This window comes from Telmatherina bonti (genome assembly GCF_933228915.1).
Source record: "Telmatherina bonti genome assembly, chromosome: 7".
In the NCBI taxonomy this organism is placed as follows: domain Eukaryota; kingdom Metazoa; phylum Chordata; class Actinopteri; order Atheriniformes; family Telmatherinidae; genus Telmatherina; species Telmatherina bonti.
Window position 1 is genome coordinate 5,099,039 of NC_136625.1, and position 13,938 is coordinate 5,112,976.

General features: G+C 49.7%; 1 protein-coding gene across 3 annotated transcripts in view; it reads right to left on the bottom strand.

Annotated features, from left to right (window-relative positions):
• Positions 1 to 8,777: 8,777 nt before the first annotated feature.
• rasal2 (RAS protein activator like 2) overlaps positions 8,778 to 13,938 on the bottom strand; it is a 114,261-nt gene continuing 109,100 nt past the window's right edge. For all 3 annotated transcript variants that reach the window (XM_079243522.1, XM_079243520.1, XM_079243521.1), the window contains one exon: positions 8,778 to 9,469. In XM_079243522.1, coding sequence (XP_079099648.1) covers positions 9,302 to 9,469 — 168 coding nt within the window. In that variant the 3' untranslated portion in view covers positions 8,778 to 9,301. The remainder of the gene's footprint in view (positions 9,470 to 13,938) is intronic.

The window sequence follows — 13,938 nt, forward strand, 5'->3', positions numbered from 1 at the left end:
AGGGGAGGAGGAGGTGGGGGGGGGGGGAGGACAGAACAGGAGGAGGGGGAGGATAAGGAGGGGGGGAGTGGGAATAGGAGGAAGAGGAGGAGGTGGGGCAGGAGGAGGAAGAAGAGGAGAAGGAGGAAGAGGAGGAGAAGGAGGAAGGAGAGGAAGAGGAGAAAGGGGAAGAGGTAAGGGGGGGAGGAGGAGTAGGAGGCCGGGAGGGGGGGGTCAGGAGGAAGAGGAAGAAAAGAAAAGGAGAAGGATGAAGAGGAGGAGCAGGAGGTTGAAGAGGAAGAGGAAAAAAACAGGAAGAGGAGGAGGGGGGAGGAGCAGGAGGAGGGGAAGGCGCGAGGGGGGCTGCAGAAATTGCAGGCCCAGACAGCCCTCCACTGCCCAATATTTCAGCACACTTGACTGAACATCTGGGTACTGGCAGGTAGAGATGACCCCAAAGGAAGGCTGCTGTATTTTGCACACGGAAGGGGTTGTTTGAGTGGAACATAATGCCTTTCGGACTTTGCAATGCCCTGGCCACAATCCAATGACTCATGGATCGGGTCCTGGCCGGGCTGCAGTGGGAAATATGTCTGGTGTACCTCGGCGACATTATCGTCCTGGGCCGTGACAGTTCTCAAATGCTGGAACGGCTGGGTCAGGTGTTCAACAGGCTGAGGACGGCTAACGTAACGCTAAAGCCATCAAAGTGTTGTCTGTTTAAGGAACGGGTCGTCTTTCTGGGGCACATAGTTTCGGCCAGAGGTATTGCCACTAACCCAAAGAAAGTTTAGCAGCTGCAAGAAAGGCCTGTCCCTCAAGATATTACAGAAGTACAACAGTTTGTGGGGCTGACCTCCTAATATCGATGTTTCTTTCAAGATTTTGCCCGGCCCTTGCATGACCTCACAAAAAAGTTTGCGAGGTTCAACTGGACCGGTGAATGCCAGCAGGCATTTGAGGAACTTAAGCAGCGACTGGTCTCTGCACCTGTTCTTGGCTATCCCCTCGACAGCGGGGAACTTCTACTCGACACAGATGCCAGAGACTAGGGAATTGGTGCCGTACTCTTTCAGGTCCATGGGGGCGAGGAGAGAGTTCTAGCATATGAGAGCCGGAGACTATCTGCCACAGAGCAAAGTTACTGCAGCACCCGACGAGAGTTACTGGCTGTGGTGGAGTTCACATCCCACTTCCGGCATTATTTGTTCGCAGATTGTTCACCGTCAGAATGGACCTCATCAGCCTATGGTGGTTAACAACACTGAGGGAGCCCGAAGGCGAGCTCGCTCGTTGGTTGGAGAAGCTGGCTGAGTACGACTTCCGGGTGCTTCATCGACCTGGGCGGAATAAACAGAAGGCCGATGCTCTCTCTAAGAGGCAAGACACAGGATCCGGAACTTATGGCCGAATCATTTCAACACAAGGATGTGCAGTGTGACATGGTGAGCAGCCCAAGGGACGTTGGGCTCCACGATGGTCCTGAGGGAGGTCATTTTGGGGGAGAAAAGGCTATGGCTCATGACTCGGTATGACTGGTACAACATGAGGGACGACATCTCTCTGTGGTGCCGCACCTGCACGGGTTGTGCAGTGAGAGCCCACCCCAGGAAGACCCCCCAAGCAGCTATGGGGACCGTGCGAGTTGGTGCCCCCATGGAGAGAATAGCAGTAGATCTAATGGAGCCCCTAAACAAAACTGAGAAGTACAACCATTACATCCTGGTTGTACAGGACTATTTTAGCAAGTGGGTTAAAGCTTATCCCTTGCCCAACATGCAAGCTTCAACAGTAGCAGACAAGGTTGTTTCTGAGTGGGTGTGCAGATATGGTATTCCGTATGCACTGCATAGTGACCAGGGGACCAATTTTGAGTCTGCCGTCTTCCAGAAAATGTGCGAACCACACCTTTCCTTCCATTGTCTGATGGACAGGTGGAGTGCTTCAGCACCACACTGCAGAAGATTCTATCCACCACAGCTGAGCGCTGCCATTTCGACTGGGATCTGATGATCCCGTACGCAGTCATGGCACACCGCACGACAAAACACCTAATCACACCTAATCTGATGCTCTTTTGGTGGGGAATAATCGAACCCATTGACTTAGTGGCAGGCTTACCACCTGAAGCGGGCTGGACTAATAAACGTCCGCAATAGGTCGTAGAGCTTCATCAGAGAATTTCACACCAGTGGGCCAGGGAAATTCTAGGGAAATCTGTCAAGCGTGCAAAGAGACAGTATGTTAAGAACATTCACCAGGTGCCATATGAAGTTGGTGATGCTGTGTGGCATCTGGTCAAAGGCACAAAGAGGGCGAGGAACAGAGTACAGAAGTTTCTCCCTTGTTATGAGGGCCCATATTTTGTTGTGGGTATGTTGGACGACATGGTGTACCGCCTGAAGAAGGGCCCAAAATCCAGCACCAAAGTGGTTCATCATGACAAGCTGAAACCTTACCATTCCAGGACTCCTCTGGACCGCAGCTTGGTTTTCAAAGACCTACACCGGCCAGCACCTGTGGAGGTGCCACCTTCAGTTCTTGACGAGGGAACATTGGACATCGTCATCGGTCCCTTTGATTTATGGGACGAACCTTCAGCGGAAGCAGCTGGGGACCCTTTGTTGCACGACAGCCAGCCTAATCCCAATCTTGATTTTTTTGTTATGGTTGTTTCCATTACGGATGTGCGAGTAGGGCTGACTATAAAGATCCTAGTCAGTGCCGAGTACCTATGTACTGTGATTGGTTCGGAACCTCAAGAAAAGAGTTATGAGTTTGCAGAGGTTATGGTTCCCTGCCTAGCACTGGATGCTAACAACACTGGACAAAGCTAGTTACCAGCCAACGACCCAGGCAATCAGTTTCTTTTTATTAGACCCCTCTACGCTACAGATGTTGTCAATGGACTGAACACTGAGAAAAGGGAGTGGATGATGATGCTGCAGATGAATGATACACGCATGGCGGTGAAGCTGGAGACCGGAGCTCAAGCTAATGTTATATCAGAAGCCGAATTCAAAAGAATTAGACCCAGATCAAAACTACATCCAACTGAAGTGACTGTGAAAAAACACTGTAGAGCAGCAATTCCAGTCAAAGCGAGATGCATCGTAAAAGTGACACACAAGGGTCGAGTTCACACGTTGTCATTTATAGTAGTTTCAAAAGACATCCTTATTAGGTCGCGCTGCTTGTGAGACTTAACCTGATAAGAAGGTGCTTGTCGTTGAGAGTGAAGGACATACAGACTATGATGACCTCGTTGACCAGTATGAAAACATTTTTTCAGGGTCTTGGCTGTCTTCCTGGCGAGCACACAATAAATCTGGACAAAAGCGTGCCGCCTGTTGTTCATCCATGCCGAAAAGTACCATTTGCTTTGCAAAAACCTCTGAAATCAGAAGGGAACGGACGAACCAACCGAATGGGTGATTTATCTGGCTGTAGTAAGCAAAAAGAACTGCAAGGTGAGGGTTTGCATTAATCCCAGGGTTCTCAACAGGGATATTAGAAGAGAACACTTTAAACTTCCTACAAGAGAGGAGATTATGTCAGTTAAGTTTGCTGAAATATTTGGCATCAGCAGATGCATCATCAGAATTTTGGCAACTAAAGCTGGATGAAGAGAGTTCAAGACTACGCACCTTTTATTTTTCTTTTTTTTAATGCACCTTTAACAGTCCGTTTGGCCGTTGCAGATTCCTTAGGCTTCCCTTTGCATTGCATCTGTACCCGAGGTGTTCCACAAAACACTCCACATGATCTACGAACATCTGGAGGATGTAGACACATCAATGGGTAACACTACAGTATGGGGAAACCAAAGGCCAAGCACGACGAAAGGCTAAAAAGTTGCTGGAAGCCACCAGAAAAGCAAACTTAAAGCCGGGGTAGGTAATGTTGGGAAGCTAGCGAAACGTGAAAGTGGCACCCTGTCTTGTCTCCTCCCCCTCTGGTTCTGTTCCTTGCGTGATCCAAGGCTTTTTTTATTTGCAGCTTTTTCCACCAACGAATTTCTCTTTCTCGGCTGTTTAGCGGGAGGAGGCAAAAAAAAAAAAAACGGGCTGGTCGGGGAAGTCCTTAATACATTTTCTCAGCCATGTTTGCCTTCTGAGTTTCTTCTTTACTACTTTATATTTTCATCCTAACACGCTGTTTATATGCAGGCTATCAGGTATGCGCTGCAGGAAGGGGAGGAGGGGAGCCGGGAGAAGAAGCTTACAAAATATAAGAAATGAACAACTTCAATTTGGCCTGAACATTTTGACTGGTCAGAGTTTTTACAGATTTACAGTAAAATTAGGGGTCTAACAATATTTCTTATCGTTTATGATTACAAAATGTATAGACTATCAGGACGAGGAACCACTTCACCCAGAGGAACATGTCTCTCAGCAACATTACCTACTATAGCTTTAAAGCTAAACAAGAAGTGCCAGCTTGGAGTGAAATAACTGACATATTGGCTTGCCTTGCTGCATGGATGAAGGATCGCCACCTTCGCCACCTTCAGCTCAATCTGTCCCAAGACAGAGCTCATTGTCTGTCCAGCCAATCCTTCCTTACCTCCGCAGATACGTGTGAAGCTCCACTCTAACACACTTGTTCCTATGTCTGCTGCCTGGAATCTGGGTGTCATGGTGGATGACCAGCTGACCTTTAAGGTCCATGTTACCTCGGCTGCCGATATGCTCTCTATAACATCAAGAGAATCAGACGTACTTAACAGAACACATGACTCAGCTGTTGGTTCAGGTTCTGGTCATCTCACGCATCGATTACTGCAGTTCCCTCCTGGCAGGTCTGCCTGCATGCTCTGTTAAACCTCTGCAGATGATCCAGAACCAGCAACACCTCTGGTTTTTAACCAACCCAAACGAGCTCACGTCACTCCGCTGCTAATCGCTCTTCACTGGCTTCCAGTCGCAGCACGCATCACATTTAAAACTTTGCTTCTGGTTTACAAAACAATAACTCAAACGGCTCCCGTCTACCTTCACTCCCTAATCCAGACCTACACTCCCTCTCCACAGCTACGTTCCACCAGTGAAAGACGCCTCGTGTTACCACCACAACGTGGGACTAAATCACCAGCCAGACTCTTTTCCTCTGTTGTTCCACGATGGTGGAATGATCTCCCAAACTTTGTCCGCTCTGCAGAGTCCCTGTCGACTTTTAAGACTCAGCTCTTAAAGGAGAACTTCAACACTTAGTATAGCTGTATTTGTAGGAAAGTTGGAGAACTCAGCCCAGTTCTTTGCAACAAACATTATGGTATTAATTTATTTTAATATAGAGATTATTGTAGGGTGGGAAGGGAGAAAAACAAAAAAAAAGCCTGTAGCACTTTATGGAAGGATCTGCGTCCAACTGGACAGTCCACCAGCACCTTCCTACGATGTCCTCCACTGTTTGATTCAGTGCTTGTGTTGTTCTCACTCATATGTAAGTCGCTGTAGCGGTCTTGGCCTCCCAGGATTAAAAACATTCGACTGGATTAAACAATAGTTGTATTTCTTTCTCTGCAGTAAGACTGGTCCACACAGGACGAAGAGAGAGTGACCATTTGACCCAAGAGGAGGGGTGACACCCCGAGATTTACACCTTTACTCCCTACAGAATGCAGCTGTGTCAACACGAAGGATTAAAGCACATCTAACAATTTATGGTCGCAGGTTGGGGGAAATGCCGAGAGTCGCATCTGACCAAACCCTGGTTCTTGTCAGAAATGACACTTCTAAGCCAAAAGACGAGACTCCATGGCGCCAGTCAGACCAACAACTTGACGGAGAAGGAGACAGAAGGAATCCAAACTTCTTTCCCCAATTGAAGGAACTGATCTAACTTAGTCTAAAAGACTGTGGTTAATTGTTTGGTTGAATTTCTTCTTTTCCATTATTTTATCTTGATATGTAATTTAATTCTTTGAACTGATCACACACACACATTAATCATGAACACTGCAGTAAATAATTGTTGATTACGTTTTCCAAGCTTCAGACTTCTCTTAAGCTACTAATATGAATGAATAAAATGTGAGTTTTCTTTTTTAGGATCACCCAATGAGGACGAGTCATGACAATTAATTAATCCACCTTTAATAAAAATTACATGTAGCCAATCTTTTCATGTGTGAAAGTAATACTATAAAATGCTTTCCTTCCCCAGCAAACGAGGAATCTGCATAACTCTGAAAGAATGTGATTTGATGTGTATTGCGGCAGACAAAGCAAGGAGTTGAAAGTATCCTGTTCACATTAATGAGATGCAGAGGGAAGGAACTAGAGCTGACCTGATTGGATAAAGTTGGTCAGCCTCTGACAGAAGCAACTCATGATTGGCTGGAAGTTCGAAAGGCGGGTCTGTTTAAATTAGACTGGCAGACCAACTTCCGGGCTTTTTCTCCTCCTGAGTTTTTCTTTACTTTTTCGTCTCCTCTTAAAGTTTCTGCTTTTCTTTTGTCCTCTGTTTAGTTCTTTAGCCTTTCGTCTTCTTTTTGTTATTTCATTATAAGTTTTTACCTCTCCGTTCTTCCGAACGGGAGAAAGTACAAGTGTTTATTTGTAACCAGTATTTTTCCCGAGATCAGTAATTAACTAGAACCGTAGCTCCAACTTTTTCCATTACGTCTTTACACGTAAAATCTGGAACTATCTATTTTTGGGACAATCTGGATCATCATCACGCCGCTCTGGAACTCCGCTGAACGGACCCAGAAGGCCAGAGTAGCTGCGTAGACCTACATCTTCTGACGCTCCAGGGATCCAATTCCCCCGGAAACGCGCCGAATAGGGGACCAACCACCCGCTTCGACCCACACTCCGGATTCAGCGGTCAAAGTAGGATCTGATAGCGCTCTGACATTTGTGATGTCCCAAACCAGTACATCAAATTCTAATTAAATAATTAAATTCGAATTCTTATCCAAATTTAGAATTATTGAACACGTTCTTGTCAAAGATTTAAGTAAGATAATCATCCCGATTTATTTGCTCAATTCCAACCAGTTTCTTCCTGCTCCATCTCATTTAATTAATCTCAGCGTTCTTTATTAATGTTATAAATGAAATTCCATGTTGACAAATTCATCATACCATCTCACCAATAACATCTCTCCATCATTGCTCATTTTCACTGCTGTATGTTTACCATCATTGTAAATAAATATGTATAATCAATTCATCCGTTATTGTCATAATTTCTGAATGCACGATTTCTGGTTCATTCGTTCTTAGGATTTACTCCTTTGAAGTGAGACTGTTTATTGAATTGAGTTTATTTCAGGTGTCTCATCCGCCTGAATTTTAAGTTAATTAAAGGTGATGAGTGGTGCTCCGAGGTAATTAATAAATTCATAATTTGTAGAGGCTATTCCGCTACATTGCTTTGGATAAAAGCGTCTGCTAAATGACTGTAGAATTTCTTGGGGACATTCTCAGTAGTGGAGGAATCAACCAGATCCCAAAAAAGTTTCTGCTATTGAAATGCTCAGGCCAGAATGCAAGAGATGTACAGATTTAATGGACTGGTGAGCTACATGGGGAAGTTCATCCCAAACCTTTCAGAAAGACATTTGACTGAGAAAAGAACTGAATGGGAGTGGAATCATAAACATGAGGAATCATGGAGGGAGTTAAGACGCTATGATCTGACTATCAAGATCTCAGATGCTTCACAGAGCGGACTTTGAGTTGTTCTTATGCAAAGATTGGAGGAATGAAAGCCTGATGCACAACAGCCAGTCAAACTGCAAACATGCCTGAAGTATTGAAGCAACAACCCAGCTGAGCAGCTTCGACCACATCAGATACCAGGCAGGCCGTATAAAAAGGTCGGTGTGGACTTGTTCTGTTTGGCAGACACTATGTTGTAATCACAGACTACAGTTCATGATTCCCAGAAGTGTGCAGACTGTCACTACGTCAGCATCTGCGGTGATAAATGCTCTGAAATCCACCTCCTTTAGACCCCGAGTGCTGGATGAAATCTGTGTGCAAGCTTCCAGCAGTTTGCTGAAGAGCGGACCTATGTCTACTCAACGTCTAGTCCCCTTTACCCACAATCCAGTGGTTGAGTGGAGAAGTCTGTACAAATCGTGAAAAGGCTGATGCAGACAGCTAAGGACAGCGGAACTGACTTCCACCAGAGCTTGCTGGTGTACCGCTTTATTCCACTGGAGGGCAGTAGCACAACTCCTTCTGGGTCAGAGACTTAGGTCCAACCTTCCCGTGCAGGAGAGCCTTCTGAACACAAAGGAGGGTCAGGATGTGAGGGGACTCAAAGATCAACAAAAAGTGAAACAGCAAGCAGTTGCTCTGGATGAGACCCTGCCACATGGCACAGTTCTCAGGCGGAACAGGAGACATCTTCTGAAAGAGCCAGGAGCTGGATCTCAGGTGAACTGGAGACCATCGACAGTTGACAACCCATCTCCCGAAACATCTGTGAGAAAACCTGTCCTGAGAGCATCGACAAGACAAGTGAAGGCTCCACAGAGACTCGTGGAGCACATGTGAAATACTACTAGATGCTGCAGTGATTCTTGTCCTGTTGTATTGGTGGAAGGTTCGTGTCTCTGAACAGTGATGCTGGAATTTATCACACAGTGGGTCGGGGGTCGGGGGTCAGCAGTTCCAGTGTGCCGAGTCATATGTCGCTGCCGACATCGTGAGCTTCCTTCTCTCCAGTCATTTTTTACTCATTAAAACCATCTTACCAGCCAGATTTCCGCCACTGAGCGGATCCGGATGCCGTTGCCATGACGACACCAAAGACCAGACCACACAGGTGTTTTCAGGAGCTTTATTGTAACATGGGACAGCAGACAGGTGTGACGTTGGACCCCGGATCATCCCGGAGTCCGTTCAGTAGCTCAGCGACTAGACCAGAACCAGGAGGAATAAATTAAAACCCACAACAAGTCGTCGGGTAAAAGGTAAACAACAACAAAACCAAACAAACAAACTTCAAACATCAAAGGAAAAAATAAAAGAAAAAGTCAGATTCAAATAAAAACTTAAAAAAGTTAGAAAAACGCTTCAGTTTCTGTTTTTGGTTTGATTTTTCCTCACTGTGCTTCTGTGATGCCACGCACACACGTGTGCACTCGCGTGCGCGCCACACACACACACACACACACACACACACACACACACACACACACACACACACTCTCTGTACACCAATCAGATCAGACTTCAGTATTTACACTGGCGTTTACAGATTCTCCATCTTTAAATCATTTCTGTCTCTCATCGTCTCGCCGCTCAGGTGGGCAGACTGCTCCGTAAGCCCCGCCCCCAATGCACGGACGGACCAATCAGCAGCTGCTGTTCTTGAACTCTCCGTTCTCAGTGATGGAGAGCTTGGTGGGGTTGCTGGGCGACAGGCCGTTGCGGATGCTGGGCGCGCTGTAACGCTCCTTCACCTGCGTCAGCGCCGTCATCAGCCGCGAGTTGGCCGCGTCCAGGGAGCCGATCCGCTTCTCCTGATTGGACAGAGACAAGAACGGGACATGACGCCACAGTGATGGATCCCGGAGAAACGTGCAGGTTAAACACGAATCCTGTCGGGTTAAAACCACGCGAAAGCTTTATTTAAACCAACATTTCAGACAAACCAGGACGTTCTGCCTCCACAGAGAAGCGGTGAGCAGCGGCTGATCAACGTATCAACGATCCGATCACACGGTTTTCTGCTCGCATTGGGAGGAAACGGTCCAGGATCTGGTCCGATCTGATCCTCATTAGACCTCTGGTTCATCCCTCACACACCGACTCCCAACATTTGCCTGAATGATTCGCACGGCGACGTCTGACAGAATCGATATCAGCGGGAACGCCTCTAGCGATCTTCCTCCATACGGTAGAGAACAGACCAATCAGACGGCGTGTTGACGGCGTCACCAGAGACGGCGTGTTGACGGCGTCATCAGAGATGGTTTGTTGGTGGCGTCACCAGAGACGGTCTGTTGGTGGCGTCACCAAAGAAGGCGTGTTGACGGCGTCACCAGAGACGGTCTGTTGGTGGCGTCACCAGAGAAGGTGTGTTGACGGCGTCACCAGAGACGGCGTGTTGACGGCGTCACCAGAGACGGTCTGTTGGTGGCGTCACCAGAGACGGCGTGTTGACGGCGTCACCAGAGACGGTCTGTTGGTGGCGTCACCAGAGACGGTCTGTTGGTGGCGTCACCAGAGACGGTCTGTTGGTGGCGTCACCAGAGACGGCGTGTTGACGGCGTCATCAGAGACGGCGTGTTGACGGCGTCATCAGAGACGGTCTGTTGGTGGCGTCACCAGAGACGGTCTGTTGGTGGCGTCACCAGAGACGGTCTGTTGGTGGCGTCACCAGAGACGGTCTGTTGGTGGCGTCACCAGAGACGGTCTGTTGGTGGCGTCACCAGAGACGGTCTGTTGACGGCGTCCCTAGAGACGGCGTGTTGACGGCGTCATCAGAGACGGTCTGTTGGTGGCGTCACCAGAGAAGGCGTGTTGACGGCGTCACCAGAGACGGTCTGTTGGTGGCGTCACCAGAGACGGCGTGTTGACGGCGTCATCAGAGACGGCGTGTTGACGGCGTCACCAGAGACGGTCTGTTGGTGGCGTCACCAGAGACGGCGTGTTGGCGGCGTCACCAGAGACGGCGTGTTGACGGCGTCACCAGAGACGGCGTGTTGACGGCGTCACCAGAGAAGGCGTGTTGATGGCGTCACCAGAGATGGTCTGTTGACGGCGTCACCAGAGAAGGCGTGTTGACGGCGTCACCAGAGACGGTCTGTTGGTGGCGTCACCAGAGACGGCGTGTTGGTGGCGTCACCAGAGACGGTCTGTTGGTGGCGTCACCAGAGACGGTCTGTTGGTGGCGTCATCAGAGATGGCGTGTTGACGGCGTCACCAGAGACGGCGTGTTGACGGCGTCACCAGAGACGGTCTGTTGGTGGCGTCACCAGAGACGGTCTGTTGGTGGCGTCACCAGAGACGGCGTGTTGACGGCGTCACCAGAGACGGCGTGTTGACGGCGTCACCAGAGACGGTCTGTTGGTGGCGTCACCAGAGACGGTCTGTTGGTGGCGTCACCAGAGACGGCGTGTTGACGGCGTCATCAGAGACGGCGTGTTGACGGCGTCATCAGAGACGGTCTGTTGGTGGAGTCACCAGAGACGGTCTGTTGGTGGCGTCACCAGAGACGGCGTGTTGACGGCGTCATCAGAGACGGCGTGTTGACGGCGTCATCAGAGACGGTCTGTTGGTGGCGTCACCAGAGACGGTCTGTTGACGGCGTCACCAGAGACGGTCTGTTGGTGGCGTCACCAGAGACGGTCTGTTGGTGGCGTCACCAGAGACGGCGTGTTGACGGCGTCACCAGAGAAGGCGTGTTGACGGCGTCACCAGAGACGGTCTGTTGGTGGCGTCACCAGAGACGGCGTGTTGACGGCGTCATCAGAGACGGCGTGTTGACGGCGTCACCAGAGACGGTCTCTGTTGGTGGCGTCACCAGAGACGGCGTGTTGACGGCGTCACCAGAGAAGGCGTGTTGACGGCGTCACCAGAGATGGTCTGTTGACGGCGTCACCAGAGAAGGCGTGTTGACGGCGTCACCAGAGACGGTCTGTTGGTGGCGTCACCAGAGAAGGCGTGTTGACGGCGTCACCAGAGACGGTCTGTTGGTGGCGTCACCAGAGAAGGCGTGTTGACGGCGTCACCAGAGACGGTCTGTTGGTGGCGTCATCAGAGACGGCGTGTTGACGGCGTCACCAGAGACGGCGTGTTGACGGCGTCACCAGAGAAGGCGTGTTGACGGCGTCACCAGAGATGGTCTGTTGACGGCGTCACCAGAGAAGGCGTGTTGACGGCGTCACCAGAGACGGTCTGTTGGTGGCGTCACCAGAGAAGGCGTGTTGACGGCGTCACCAGAGACGGTCTGTTGGTGGCGTCACCAGAGACGGTCTGTTGGTGGCGTCACCAGAGACGGTCTGTTGGTGGCATCACCAGAGACGGTCTGTTGGTGGCATCACCAGAGAAGGCGTGTTGACGGCGTCACCAGAGACGGTCTGTTGGTGGCGTCACCAGAGACGGTCTGTTGGTGGCGTCATCAGAGACGGCGTGTTGACGGCGTCACCAGAGACGGTCTGTTGGTGGCGTCATCAGAGACGGCGTGTTGACGGCGTCACCAGAGACGGCGTGTTGACGGCGTCATCAGAGACGGTCTGTTGGTGGCGTCACCAGAGACGGTCTGTTGGTGGCGTCACCAGAGAAGGCGTGTTGACGGCGTCACCAGAGACGGTCTGTTGGTGGCGTCACCAGAGACGGTCACGAGCTATGCAAACGTTACGTTGCAGCTGACTTTTAATGCAGACTTTGTATCACCATGGCAACCATGGCGGAGCGTTGCCTCTGTAAACTAGCAGCTAGCCGCAAACGCAGATCCTCAGGCGGACGTCCAGAAGTGGTTCTGGACCCACTAATCCAGTTCTTGCCTCCTCTCTAGACCAGGAGGTCAGCGCCGCTTTTTTCTTCTGCAGAATCACGACATCGTCCGGAAGTGGACGCCATCTTTGCTTTTGTCCCCTGGCAGTTAGTTTTAGAAACTTAACTTGAGGACTCCAGATCTGGACTCTGGATCTGGACTCCGGATCAGGACTCCGGACCAGGACTCCGGATCTGGACTCCTGGCCAGAACTCCTGACCAGGACTCCGGATCTGGACTCCTGGCCAGAACTCCTGACCAGGACTCCGGATCTGGACTCCTGGCCAGAACTCCTGACCAGGACTTCGGACCAGGAGTCCTGGTCCTTTCTCTTTGTTCCCTCTTCTCCTTCACACGCTGTGGCATCTTGACTGGAAACTGGTCACATGACCCCCTACGTGCGCGCCTGGTGGCGTGCACGTGAAATAAAAGTGTTTCCATGACACTCTGTGACGTACTTCAGAGTGGAAAGCCGCCTCATTCGAGTATAAGTCTTTGACATCGGAGCGGGTTAGTTAGATGTCGGTGTTTAACTTTTGTTCAGTTCTTGAGGTGACAGAAACGCACGTCTGCAGGACAGCTCGAAGGTTACTGGTTCCATCTCCACTCATCGTGGTGAACTGGTTTATGAAACAAAACGGACCAATCATATCGTTCCTCATATGTTGGTCGTTTAGAAAATAAACAATAAATGAAGGAAATCCACGAGCCGTCTTGGATCTACTGAAGTTCTCCTGGAGGACCTTTGTTCTGGGTTCTGCAATGGGTTTTAATCATCATCCTCATCAGTAGAAGCACGTCTGGATTTATTCCAAAGTCTCCGTCTGGCTGGTCCACGTTTTGCTTCATCGCGAGTTAAATGAAATGTCTTTTGGGCCAGGTTTGGGAGTCGTGGAGTCATGAAGACATCATGACCCTTTAGACCTGCAAGTTATGAATCGTTTGGTGGTTTTGACCCGACAGCAGTAAAGAATGACATAAAGGCTGCATTCCCATCAGGATAGTTCGCTAGACTCGGATCGGGCACTCGGTCCGGTTGGGGACTCGGTCCGGTTGGGGACTCGGTCGGATCGGGCACTTGGTCCGGTTGGGGACTCGGTCCGATTGGGGAGTCCGTCCGATTAGGGACTCGGCTCAGCTGTAGGGGGGTGTATCCATGGTGACTGAGACCGTGTTCACGTTGCTCTTTGGTCAAACCAGCCAAACCATTACAATAATATCTCCCCATTCCCACCAGAGGAGGCGCTGCACTAGTATTTAGCAGAAGAGAGGACCAGACCGGCGTGAAGAAGAAAACTCTGTTTCCTCCACCTGCCAGTTAATCATGGAGACCAAACTATGGCTGTTTTGGGTTTTTATTGTGTCTTATGCAAGTATACTGCAGAAATCCACTGCAACAATGGACGCAGTATGAACACCAGACGAGGCAGAGGACCCTTAACGCCATCGCTATGGATTTACCCACAATGCAATGCTATGTCACATACAGGA